Source organism: Phacochoerus africanus, chromosome 16 (genome assembly GCF_016906955.1).
Source record: "Phacochoerus africanus isolate WHEZ1 chromosome 16, ROS_Pafr_v1, whole genome shotgun sequence".
Taxonomy (NCBI): domain Eukaryota; kingdom Metazoa; phylum Chordata; class Mammalia; order Artiodactyla; family Suidae; genus Phacochoerus; species Phacochoerus africanus.
The window spans coordinates 51,376,346-51,389,995 of NC_062559.1; the positions used below are offsets into that span (position 1 = coordinate 51,376,346).

The 13,650-nt window shown below is 44.5% G+C and overlaps 1 protein-coding gene across 2 annotated transcripts in view; it reads right to left on the bottom strand.

Moving 5' to 3' along the window:
* HECW1 (HECT, C2 and WW domain containing E3 ubiquitin protein ligase 1) overlaps positions 1-13,650 on the bottom strand; it is a 407,661-nt gene that overhangs the window by 43,068 nt on the left and 350,943 nt on the right. For both annotated transcript variants that reach the window (XM_047763338.1, XM_047763339.1), the window contains 5 exons: positions 13,422-13,505; positions 12,919-13,028; positions 8,126-8,246; positions 7,264-7,377; positions 6,121-6,273 (listed from right to left, as the gene is read on the bottom strand). In XM_047763338.1, the coding sequence (XP_047619294.1) occupies positions 6,121-6,273; positions 7,264-7,377; positions 8,126-8,246; positions 12,919-13,028; positions 13,422-13,505 (582 nt within the window). The remainder of the gene's footprint in view (positions 1-6,120; positions 6,274-7,263; positions 7,378-8,125; positions 8,247-12,918; positions 13,029-13,421; positions 13,506-13,650) is intronic.

The window sequence follows — 13,650 nt, forward strand, 5'->3', positions numbered from 1 at the left end:
ACTTGGGCAAACTCTAAACATGCGAGAAGGACCCTCCCTCCTTCCTCACCTCCCCTTACTAAAGACCTGAAAACAGAAGATTTTTGCCACCCAAGTAGCGTCTGCTCGGAAAGGGAGAGGTCAGGGCTGGGGCGGAAGGGCAGGGAGGATCTTGGTTGGCCGTCAGCAAAGGCTCTTGGAGGTCCCAGAATTTCTCACGTGACACGGCAGTTTTAGATCTGTCATCATCATCGATATGAAGCAAGCACCTGGACCTTCTGGTGTTTACACAGAAACTGATTAAACAGCATCAGATTTGAACCCTGGGTTCTGAAAATTCTTCTTGCACCAATTACAAAAAGAGTGACTCATATCACAGTAACTTCTTAAGATGATACATGCTAGTGCTTAACACGAAGAGCCTGTTGACACTCTGGCACTCTTCCTGAAAACAGGGAAGCTCGCTCCTTTCAACTATTGAGTGCATCTTAGATTTGCTCTGGGGAAAGCGGCATATTCGGAATCACGGAGACAAGAAGAGACTTTCCAGCCATGATTTCAGAGAGGATAATTAGTAGGAACTTAAATGACAAACAACAATGACCACTGTTTTTCTAAATCCAAATTATCTCTTTTTTTTTGGCTTTTTAGGGTGCACCCACGGCATATGGAAGTTCCCAGGCTAGGGACTGAATTGGAGCTACCGCTGCCAGCCTACACCACAGCCAATGAGAGATCTGAGTTGAGTCTGCCACCCACACCATGAGAGATCTGAGTTGAGTCTGCCACCCACACCATAGCTCATGGCAATGCTGGATCCTTAACCTGCTGGGCAATGCCAGGGATTGCACCTGCGTCCTCATGGATATTAGCTGGGTTCGTTACTGCAAGCCATGATGGAAACTCCCATGCATCCCAAATATTCTGAACTAAAAATTGAAAGGAGATTGAAACTCTCATAACCAAGGAATTGTAATGAGGATTATTCCATCCACCCATTCACCCTCCCTCCCTCCCTCCCTCCACCCACCCACCCAGCCACAGTATACAAAATAAATATAAAAATACACTTCATTTCAAATAGCAGTAAGTTCTGTCAATACAATGAATTAAGATGTTAAGCTGGAAAGTTATAACTGGCTGGGCTGTTTCACATTGAGTGCTCAGGAAAGGCACTGACAGGAACAGTTTCAGCTGAAATGTGAATCTTTCCTGTAATAACTTGAAAATACATGCATTTTGCACTATTCCTAATTTAATAGAAATAAAAATAAGTTTGGAGCGTTTCACATTTACAGTTTTGTTGTTTATGCCTCCATTCAAAATCCATGAGTGCTTTTTACCTGGCGTTTTCATATACACATCATTTTATGCAAGTGGGAAATTTCATACACTGAACACCCTCCCCCCCACTGCTGTCTATAATCTACCACCAAGTTTTGCTCACTTGTTCATTCTTCTTCGCAACAGCTCTCTATTCCCACTGCTTCTGCCCTAGTTTGATACTTTATCCTCTTTTCAAAGAACTGCTTCAAAGAGCTGCCATTGGAACGATACCCCTATTTCCCCTCCAACTCATCCACACTTGTAACCAGAGCTGACTTCCTAAAATACAGGCCTGATCAGACATTCTTCCACCCTAAAAACAATACACTGTCATCTTCATGATAAAATCTAAATTCCCTGGATGCCGTCAAAGGTGCTTTTACAGACTTTCTCTGTTTTGCAACCAAACCCAACTGACTTCTGTGTGTTCACCTGCCAACCTGCGGTGAATTTTAGGCCTCTGCCTGGAAGTTTCTTCTCCCCATCTCTGCCAGTGGACTATTCGAACTCATTCTTAATATTCCTTGTACCTGATGCTGATTATCACCCAGTGTGATAAATGCTGTAATAGAGGGCGTCTAGCTTTTATCTATACACACTGTATTGCCATCTGCCCAGCTGAATACCTGACTTTGCCTTAGTAGGGGGCCTAAAGTCTGAGGTTGGAGCCAGGTTTTCTGGGTTCCAGTCCCAGTGTGATCTGTGACTCTGGTAATGCTTGCACCTTATTTTCTTCATCTGTAAAAAATGGTGTAACTCAGTAATATCTGCTTATAGCGTTGTTAGTTGGAAGTGTCTAGAATAGTGCTTGGGATGTTTAATAACTTTTCAATGGGTGTTTTATTCTTTAGTCTTATATTAACTTCTGTATCTCCATGGGCGTAAAATCAGCATACAATGGGGATTAAAGGAATAAAAAGATTGGCACATGAGCACCTCATTGACATGCAAATGACACCATCATAGTCAAAAGATGAGAACATGGAATTCGGGAGAGTGCCTCAAGATTTCTAAAGTCAAGGACACATATAACAGACATATAGTTGAACACATGGTAATATTTCCAATGGATGGATCGAAAGTCCTGAATTATGGAGGCTCTTCTGATTCTTTTAATCCCTGTTCTGAACCCCTGGTGGGCTTCCCACCACTTTCTGTCCTTCTCTCCTGCTCTGTGACCTTGGGGAGAGGCTCCTCTGGGCTGCAAGATCTGGAGATCCCTTGCCCTCTGGTTTCTGGTTGGCTTGGCCCACAGGGCTGGAGGATGGAAGAAGGGTGAGGCGCTCTTTCCGGGCCTCTCTCTGCCTGACTCGGGGCAGGCAAGGTGTGTCCATTTGGGACCACAGCTCCCATGGGATGCCCAGCAGGGCTCCAGTATACCACCTCCTCTCCCTTACTTGGTGTGAGGGTTACCTATGCTGATTTTGACAGGGTCCTTCTCAACTTGGAAAGTCAGTGGTGCAAAAGTTGCCCAGAACTGCTCCAAGTCTTTGTGCAAAACTGGCCAAGCCCCACTTTAGCAGGAATTCATGTGAATCTTTAGGTAAGAGGGTCCAGAGATAAGAAAGGAAGCCGCAAAGAAAAAAACCAGCTGGGGGCAAGATGGTGAGGAATCTGACTTCCCACATATGCTGAGTCTCACTTTATGCTGATTTTACTACCCTGGCATGTTAATGATATACCTGCCTGTGGCTCACAGGAAGGACCAAAAGAGGATAGAAAGGGGGTGACCCTCCACGACCTCGAAGAAGCCCCGCGCCTTCCCAGGTAGCCTAATGCATGTGCCTGCCCATCATTAGCCTTCCTCCTCTGTCTTTACTTTTTAAAATTAAACCCCTTTTGCCAGGAGAGTGAGAAGTTGATCTGTGAACTTAGCCCCTGCTTCTCCATTCTTAGGCCACTGAATACAGAAAAAGACCCTTCTTCTACCTCCTGAAAGTAGAGAGTCTGGGCTGGGCTGGTGTAGGGCCCAAGAAGGGTTTATAAGACTTGACTTCATTTGGGAACACGAATAAATAATGCAACAGCAATTCCAGGAGGTCCTTTTAGGCTGAAGGCAAAAAGGAACAAACAAAACAAACAAAAACCAAACGAACAAAACAAAAAACAAACCCAAATAACCCAAGATTTTTTTGTTTACTTAATGTGTGCAGATAGAACCTTCACCCTATGTACTCATATTGGCATCTCTCAACATTTGACTAGAAACAAAGGGAAGGGGGTGGAATCCCCACGCCTGTTACGCAGGCTTTTGATCTTAGGGCTGTATTGCAGCAGAGGAAAAGGAGGCATCTTTGCACTGGCCATGTTTTAAGTTATTATTCGGGTTCTTTATCTCTTTACTGGCCTTCTGCTGTGCCCTATCCTCTGTTTTGTCCAGGTCCCCCTGGAGAGTGAGCACCCTGAAAGCAGAGATGGTCCCTCTTAGTTTATGCTATAGCACAGGCCTGGCACGAAGAGGTGTCCAAAATGACATTTCCCTGGGGACTGAGTGCAGACGTTGAGCGTGGTTCCACAAGCCACACCTTGCACCAGGGCCATTAAAACAGAGGGCTCATATCTTCCACGGGCAACTAATTTCTCGAAGGTCACCCTTCTATTTGTCATCTGTGGTTTTAAAGTCCTCACAATGTCAGGTATCAATGCACATGTCCCCTGGGAGCTTTGCCCTCAGCTCTGCAGGATGCATTCAGCTTGTTACCCACCTCCTCTCACCCTGCCCCGTGTGGCTCCATCAGCCTCGTCGAGGTCAGGTATTACCCCAGAGATGGTCAGAGAGGCCCCTGAATGTGGTTCTTCCCCTGCAAGCTCCCCTTTGACTGTCACTGCTTGCAATTCTCTGCTTCCTGCTCTCTGCATGGGGGCTTTGCAGGAGAGAGCAGGAGTGAGGCTAATGCATTAGGCTACCCGGAAGGCGGAAGGCGGCGGGGCTTCTTTGAGGGAATGGAGGGTCACCCTCTTTCTATCTTCTTTTGGTCCTTCCTGTCCTTACAAGTTTCAGGAAAAGGAGCAACAAAGGGCCATGTTTGCTTCCTCACTTGTGCCAAACATTTGATGCTGACATGCGCCTGTCTCAGCTCAAGAACTTCTGAGCTGATGCATGCAGACCAAAGAAGTCAGAACACACCATCACACCACACACAAAAATAAACTCCAAATGACTTAAAGACTTAAATATAAGACAGGACACCATCAAACTCCTGGAAGAGAACATGGCAAAAAAAAAGAATGAAAAAATTCTCTGTACCCATGTTTTCTTAGGTCAGTCTCTCATGGCAAAAGAATTAATAGCGAAAATAGCCAAATGGGACCTAATCAAACTTATAAGCTTTTGCACTGCAAAGGAAACCTTAAATAAAACAAAAAGACAATCTACAAACAGGGGACAATATCTGCAAATGATGCAACTGATTAAGGGCTTAATGCGACTCAGCCATTGTTTCCTAGAAAGGTTCATTTGCGTTGTTTTTTAGATTCCACGTGTAAGTGATATCTTATGGTACTTGTCTCTCTGACTTCACTTAGTGACATAATGGACCTAGAGATGCTCACACTAAGTGAAGTCAGAGAGACAAGGACCAAAAGATATCACTTACATGTGGAATCTAAAAAACAACGCAAATGAACCTTTCTAGGAAACACTCACCGACATAGAGGAGACTTGTGGTTTTCGTGGTGGATGGGGTGAGGAAGGGATGCCTTGGGAGTCTGGGGTTAGCAGATGCAAACTGTTACATGTAAAATGGATAAGCGACACAGTCCTATTGTATAGCACAGGGAACACTATTCAATATTCTGATCTTCTGTAATAAAACAATGGAAAAGAATATGAAAAAGAATATAGATAAGTATAACTGAGTCACTTTGCTATACAGCAGAAGTGAACATGACACTGTAAATCAACTGTAAGTCAATAAAATAAATTTTAAAAAATGGGAAGAAAAGAACTTCAGAGCTGAGTGTTTGCAGGGAGAGGTCATGGGCTGTAGCAGCCTTAGCAAAGATGGGTTATTCTGATGCTATAAAACCAAAATACAAGGAATTGGGCCATAAGCCCAGCAGGCTCAGGCACTACCCAGGAAGCTCCCTTTACCAGCAACCCTGTGATACATCATCAATAAGCAGTGTCAGATAAGAATCCACACCAGCAGTTTCCAGGACTCATTTTCCTCCTGATGGCAGGAGCTCCTGCAGTGAAATCAGGGGTCATTTTCAAATCAGGTGTGCTGGCGACATGGTAGGAAAGTGCATGCATCCTACATGTTCCATGCAGCTTTCTGGAGACTTCTAACGCCCATATCAGAGATATTTCTGCCGTAGACTGCACAGAATTGACTGATACTTCTTACACATTTCCATAAGTGAAAAGTGATGCCTCAAGAAGAGAGGACCATTAAGATATTGAATTTTCAATTCAGAAGCATGCTGAGGTATCATCTGACCCAACATCCTTATTTTACAGCAAGATGCGGAAGCTGATGGCCACAGTGCAAAAGCCATTGGTCCAAGGTCAAAGAATTTCAAACTCATGAGCACATGGAAGGAGCCTCCCCTGGGGACAATTAGGGCTTTAGAGGAATTATCAATATTCAGGACCTATATCTTAGCGTCTCTTCAGAAGGCAACTGCAGTGTCTTTCATTGCATTTGCAGTTGCAAATGCTAGCAATCTTTAGTAGTTTACTTTGTACTCTGGGTGAAGATCAGCAGAGGGCCTTCCTTCTAGCACTCTGCTGTTCAGACCCATCACCCCTCAAATACTGTTGACTTCTAAGAAAGACCAGAACCTTCTAACATGAGAAAGCAAAACTCTTACCATTCAAGATGGTTTTCCACAAAGGCAGACATGGGGCTGATCTGCACGGTGTAGGTGTCATTGGCAGAGTACTCAAAGAGTCCATAGTAAGGATTGAAGAGCTCCTGAGACAAAAGGAAGAAGAACTCTCGCGAAGGACCACTGTAGTCCAGGCTGCAAAGGAAGCAGAGGCCCGGGAAGTTCATTATGTGCGGGAGATGGGGGACCTGTCTGTGTGTGGGGGCTGGCCTGCCCTTTCAGAGTCGGTGCCAGGAAAGCGGAGAGCAGACTCTGCTTTTTACAGAGGATCCCAGGCTTCCTCTGTAGAGACTGAGGATGCGGCAATTGGTTTGGGGATGATGGCCTTCCTAGACGGCCATGTCCTCACACCTCTGGCAGGGCTCCTCAACCTTTCCCTCCATCACAGAACTCCTACTGGATAAAACACACAGCTGGTCCATTAAAAACAAGGACTCTGTTGGGGGAGGCACAGAAGAATCTCCTGTGATTGTGCATGGGTGCATGGGGATGAGCTGGAAAAAACCTTCCGAGTTCACTCTGATAGACCCTCCATAGTTGAGAGGGTTTGCCATGAAATCACCGAAATTATATGAAAAATTTGGTATGTAGTCATATGTGTACATACTCGGAAGGGTACCCCCAACCCTGAAAAAGGAAAGATCCAGCAGCTTTTTTTGCCTTATACTTTGAGCATGTAACCTCAGACTCTAGAACATGCCAATCATCATAGGATTTTGTTTTTTGTTTTTGGTCTTTTTAGGGCCGCACTTACAGCACATTGAAGTTCCCAGGCTAGGGGTCAAATCAGAGCTGCAGCTGCCAGCCTACACCGCAGCCACAGCAACTCGGGATCTGAGCCGTGTCTGTGACCTACACCACAGCTCAGGGCATCGCCGGATCCCTAACCCGGTGAGCCAGGCCAGGGGTCGAACGGGCGTCCACATGGATACTAGTCCTGCTCATTACCGCTGAGCCACAGTGGGAACTCCAAGTCATCTTAGATTTTTGAAGAACGTGAAACCGAAAGACGGACAGCACCAGAGCTTGGAGCTACCCGCCTCCTTCTTGAGAAAAACCACCCAAGATCTGGGGGCTCTGGTTCACCCCCACTGCGGTGTCTGCATAAGAGTGCTGGTGCCTCACCCCTCCTCTCCAACAAAGGTGATGTAGAGCTTGCTTCGCTGGAGCTCCTTCCGGGAATAGGCCATCACCTGATTGAAGGTTCCCTCCAACAGGTGATCTCGACGGATGATGAGCCTGGAAAGGAGGAGAAGCCACGTGGGCAATAAGTGTGGGCTTGGGCTCTGACTTTGGGGAGTGTCCGAAGCGAGCTGTGGGGCCCAGGCTGGGCGTCTCCTTCCCTAACTTCCCCAACAAGGTGCAGATTCCACCAGTTCAGCCATGGACTTTGGTTAATATTCTTTTCAAAACGTTGGGAGCACAAGGACAACAGGCATATTTTATAATGGACACACTCCGTCATATTGGACTAATGTTCGGATTCTTTTTGATCAATTCCAAAGAGAATCCAAGTTGGATTCCTGAGTCTGGGTTTGGCTTTTCAAGGTGAAAATAATAAACCTGGGGAATAGGGGGGAACACAAATTTTTACTTAGATCTCAAGCTCAAAGCTACAAAGAGACTGTGAATTTGACTGCGCAGTTAAATTTGTCCCAAGAATATGTAAAGGGAAATATAAGATTTTTTATTTAGTTAAAAGATTCCTTGCTGTTTGAAGAGGTCTACCACTGATTTTACACATGGCTTTGTCTGAAATCCATTGTCCTTTCTCTCCTCTCCTTCTCTTCCTTTCCTGTCCCTGTTCCAACTTCTTAACTTTCTTTCTTCGTTCTTTCCAACTTTCTAACTTTTTCTTTCCTCCCTCCTGGGAACATGACTGATACCACACCATGGCAGTCAATCTCCAAAAAGTAGTATCAGGTTATAGGGAGACAAGGATAGAAAGACCTGCCAACTGAATTCAGTGGAGCAATGGAGCACTCACTTAATTTTCCCCGGACCCTGACCAAATCCTTTGGCTTCCAGTTTTCGGTAGAAATTGCGGAGCTTGGCCTCAAAGTCTCTCCTGTAGGGTGAAGGGGCTCTTGCGCTGGCTCTCTGTAAACCTGCAGAGATAAAGACATGGGCTGGAGGTCACCATTTTTCAGTGAAGAACAGACATGTAACAACGGAGAAAGGGCCAACCAGAGTCATAGCCCTGTGTCTTCATCTTCCTCTTCTCTGAGAAGTTTCCTGTGATTTCTGTCACCTCCGCACTTACTCTTATAATATGAAGAGAACAATGATTTTTTTTTTTTGCCTTTTGTCGTTTTAGGGCTGCACCTGCAGCATATGGAGGTTCACAGGCTAGGGGTCCAATCGGAGCTGTAGCTGCCAGGCTACACCACAGCCACAGCAATGTCAGATCTGAGCTGCATCTGTGACCTACATCACAGCTCACAGCGACGCTGGATCCTTAACCCACCGTGCAAGGCCAGGGATTGAACCTGCATCCTCATGGTTACTAGTCGGGTTCATTAACCACTGAGCCATGACGAGAACTTCGAGAACAATAAATTCTGAGGACAATAAATATTTATGTTTTCCACTCCATTTCAAGTTGTACTTCTCTTCAAAATACCTTCATGAGCATATTTCTTGGCTTAACCGTACTTAAATATTCTAAATCAACACAAATCAAACTGGATGCCTATAAGTTGCTGTAAGAGGTGGTCGTACCTACAGTGAACTAACCAGGATTGTAATATAAGTGTATGTTGTACTTCTCTAACTATTTTGACCTTGATGCTAGTATAAACAACCTGTCCACTAGGGCCTGGAGCATTTTTATGTTAGATTACCTTGCATCATAAAAGCAAAAGTAATAATAAGTTATTGATAATAACAATTCCTTGGGTTTTTGTGTCACTTAGTGCTTTGTAAGTGCTTTCTTATCTTTATACACTTTTTAATGAAAAAAGGAATGGAAAAATAAAATTTTCCCCAAGTTTCACAGATGGCTAGAATCATGGTTTGCCCCTTCAATAACTATTTATTAGTTAATGTTCAATATATAATAGATAATAATGATCTATTATAGATTATAATAATGATCTATTAGATAATTTATGATCTAAAGAAGACTGATACCACTAACCTCACAGAAATAAGAATAAAATTTTAAATTGAGATGATTGCTACCCATCATTGTTACTAAGGAAAACAACTTAGTTCTCTGAGATCATAAACACTCTGGCCAAGTTCAGGAAGGCTTTCCTGAGCTATATTCCCTGAAGAATAGGTAGGCATGAATTAGGTTGAGTTAGGAAAGTCTTCCGTTTAACTAAGAGAAGAGATAAGCTGGGAGAAGAAGAACAATCTAGGCAAATGACCAGCATGTGCAAAGGTCCTGTGGCAGAATGGAAAGTGGTGCTCCAGTTTATCTGGAGCACAGGGTGTGAGGACCAAAGTGATCCAAAACAAGGCTTGAGAGGTGGGCAGGAGACAGACCAAACAGGACAAGGCACACTCTGCTAAGTAGTTTTGTTTTACTGTTAAGCACCACAGGAGACCATTGGGTAGGGGCTCATGCGACATGTCTTGAGTCACAACAACCCCAGTCTTTGTGCAATGGGGAGAAAAAACTGGAGAGGATGACAGCCCACTTTGGATGTCGATGGAGATGAGAAGAGGACAAACTGGAGATGTGTTTAGGGGCAATAACCTGGATATAGGTAATGAGGCAAAGGTGGGTTTCAGACATCACAGCAGAATGGACTGCAGTGACATTCACTGAGATGGGGGCAATGAAAGCACAGATTTTGTGGAGAGCATGAGCTTGGCCTTTGATGGCGGTACTTCTGAATACTTGATTAGAAAGAGACCTATCTTAAGAAAGAGGAGAAAACACCCTGGCAATGAGTCTTGAGGATGGTGAGAAGGGAAGAATGAGTCTGCTGAGATGGCTAGAGACACAGATGAAATCCCTACAGGGGTGTCACAGGAGCCTACTGAAGCCTACTGTTAAGGGGAAGAGCCATCAATGACTTTAAGTATAGCTGAAAAATCAGGAGGAGGGCTGAGAATTACCCATCGGACTGGGTGCCTCGAGGTCACAGTGGCTTAGTGAAGACGCCTCCTGTGATACACGGGTGTGAAGGGGGAGGTGTATGGGGTTGGCTTGGCGGGTTTGTAAGACCGGCAGCAGGTATTTGAGAAAGTTTCTGCCTAAGGGCTTCAATTTTTTTAGTGAAGGAAGAAGGGACATCATTTGCCAGAAGAGACCTAGGCGGTTGAAAGTTTGAGAGGAATGGAAACGTTTGAAATAGCAGCAGAAGAGAGAGTGAAGTTGATAAAAGGAATGTGGTCGAATTTTTCTTAGGAGTGTTCAAGGTCTACGCGGAGTGAGAGAGGACTAATTTACAACTGATGACCTGCCCTGTCAGGTGAATTTGCCCTCAAATGTCCGACTGCAGATGTAAGGGAAGCAGAGAGTAGGCTGATCAGGGGGTGGAGCTCTGTGAATGAAATGGAGAGGGCGGGGGAAGATCAGGGCACTGGCAAAGATGGTACCAAAGTGATGAACCACAGAGTCCATTCTGGATGAGGGAGAGGCAGTCAGAAAGGAAAGGAGACACATCCACGAACTGGAGGTCCTGATGAGGGCAAAGGGGTGCACTAGGGAGGATAACTGAATAAGCAGGTTGGACGGGAGCAGGATGCTTGGGTCCGTGATTTCAGAGATGATAGCAAGGCAGGAAGGGAACTGTGGGACCAGTGGTTGAGGTGGAGGAGGAGGTCAGGGCAGGCAAGGAAGTCCAGAAACTGGGAGGCCAGGGAACTGAACGAGTGCCCTTGTGGATATGATGCCATCCAGGATGGCGGAAGGACGTGGGGCGGACAGGAAGCCTGTGAATAGGGGCTGCAGTTCACAGGCTTCTGCCCCACCAGCCCTACCTGTGGGCCCTGCAGCACCTGAGGTGTGAGGGAAAGGAGACCATCTTTGGTGAGGTGCTAGGTTTCAGGATACAGGTAGAATGAGAATACAAGTCTACGGATACAAGCAAATTTTTCTGTCCAGCAGGTTATAGTATATTTTATGATTTATTTGTGGCTGCAACCCTGGCAGGTGTAAGACAGCCTTTTCAGCAGGTAGTGCTGGGAAACCTGGACAGCTGCATGCAAACCAGTGAAACTGGAACACACCCTCACACTATGCACAAAAATAAACTCGAAATGGCTTAAGGACTTAAGTAGAAGACAAGAGGCCATCAAATTCCTAGAAGAGAACATAGGCAAAACATTCGCTGACATCAGCCTTACAAATGTTTACTCAGGTCTGTCTCCTAAAGCAACAGAAACAAAAGCAAAAATAAACCAATGGGACCCAATCAAACTGACAAGCTTCCAAAGAAAATGGAAAAATCTAAATGCCTTGCAGCAGAGGATTGGCTGAATATATAAAATATATATTATATAAATATACAAAATTGAATATCACGGATTTATTGAAATGACATTGAAGAGGTATGGATATTGATATTTTAATGCTTTATTAATACATTAAAAATTCTAAACAGTATGATCCCAGAAAGGGAATAATTGTTTAAGTGTGCGTAGAAAAATCTGGAGGGAGATACGGTGTCAAAGTGGTTTCCTCAAAATGATGAGCTCATGAGGGGCTTTTCTTTTTGCTTAACTGGTTATTTCTTTCCCTAATATAAATGCATTCCTCTGTAATAAAGCCAATAATAGTTATAAAACAAACCAACAAAAAAAGAGCCAAGCTTAGACTCTAACTAGAGGTCAACAGACAGAGAGTTACTAGATGTTTCAAGCTAACTTCCTTTACTAAAATTTAAAGTTATGAAAATAAATTTGGGTTTGCCTCAAATACCCATGACAAAGTGACACTGCAAACCAAGGCAATGGGGAAAAACTCTTTGATGTCTGGATCCCATTTGGGTGTATGGATTTGACCTAAGCTAATTATCTTGATAAACCTGGGAAATAATAGCTTCTTCTTCTTCTTCTTTTTTTTTTTCAGTATAGAGTTCAATATGTATTTCCTCATTTGGAACAGAAAATACCTACCAAGAATTTTGTATCATGGATAAATTCATTCTAATACACCATTCAACTTCAGGGGAGCAATTTCACACCATGTTAAAAATTCTTTGGCATCTTCATAGGGAGGTAAAGGAAGCATGTAACCTAGCAATGCCTTCACAACTTAACAAAAAGTTACAAAATTGGTATAACCTTCTGAGTCATTAGGCAGAATGTTTCAGAAGGGGCTTTTCCCTTTTTTAAATGCTTGGAGGGTACATTTGGAACATAACAGCAATTTAGAGCAGGCAGGGGTCAGCAGACCTTTTCTGTAAAGGGCCAGACAGTAAATATTTTAGTTTTTTGGGGGCCACAGGGTCTCTGTTGCTCTTATTCAGCCCTGATGTTGTAGTGTGAAGTTGCCATAGAAAATACATAAATGAACAGGTGTGGCTGGGTTCCAATAACATTTTATTTAGAGACACTGAAGCTTGAATTTCATATACTTTTCACAGGTCATGAAGTACTGGTTTTGAAACAAAAAATGTTTTCCCATCATTTAAAAAAAATGCAAAACGCATTCTAGCTTGGGGGCGTTATCCAAACAGGGGGCCATGGTGTCAACACCCAGTTTAGACAGTGTGTATGTGATCAGAAAACTGAGAGGGAGTCAGGGCCACAGGGCAGCTTCATCTGCTGGAAACACAGAGGGCCACCTGCAGGAGATGGACTGCCAGACTTTCAAGTTACCTGGGGAGTTCTGAGGGGAGGAGCAGGGGGAACAGCGAGGAGAGAAGCTGTACCCAGGGTGGAAGGCAGCCTGCAGGGGAACGTAGGACATAATTTCTTCTTCAAAGAGACTGCAAAGTAAAAAAAAAAAAAGAAAGAAAAAAAGTTAGTTCTCTGTCCATGAGAGAATGTTCACGAACTGGGGTGAATAGCAGTTACAGTTTCACAAGGTACAAAAGCACTTAGATTCGCTTCGGCACCTCCCCGAATGCGAGCTCTCCCTGTTATTTTAAACCCTAATGAATGGGATAACAAGGTCTCCATCAAGGACTCTCTGCAGCTCCGGATGCCCCCGTCGTAAATGTGAAAAAGGCTGCGACAAGGGTAGGGGCTGTCCTTTAGGTACCGCTGCTAGAATCCTCTAGAACCAAGGCGAGGGTTTCCAACTGGGCTGCAGTGGAGAAACGCCCAGAACAGCTTTCGCAGCTGCTTTTTCCAGCACCGTTTTAGGCTTGGTCCCTTACCTCAGCAAAATGACCAGATCTGCATCGCAGGACAGCTTTTCAAGCCCATGATTACCCTCAGTCCGAATGTAATGGATTTTCTCCCTAGAATCATGTGGGAAGGAAAATAAGAATTACACACCGACACATAAGCTAAGGGATGAATCCTTTTTTGAACCCCGCCCCCTCCTTTTCCAAGAGGGCTGAATGGCGAGTAAATGTTTCCCCCTTTCTTGAAGAGAAGCAGCAG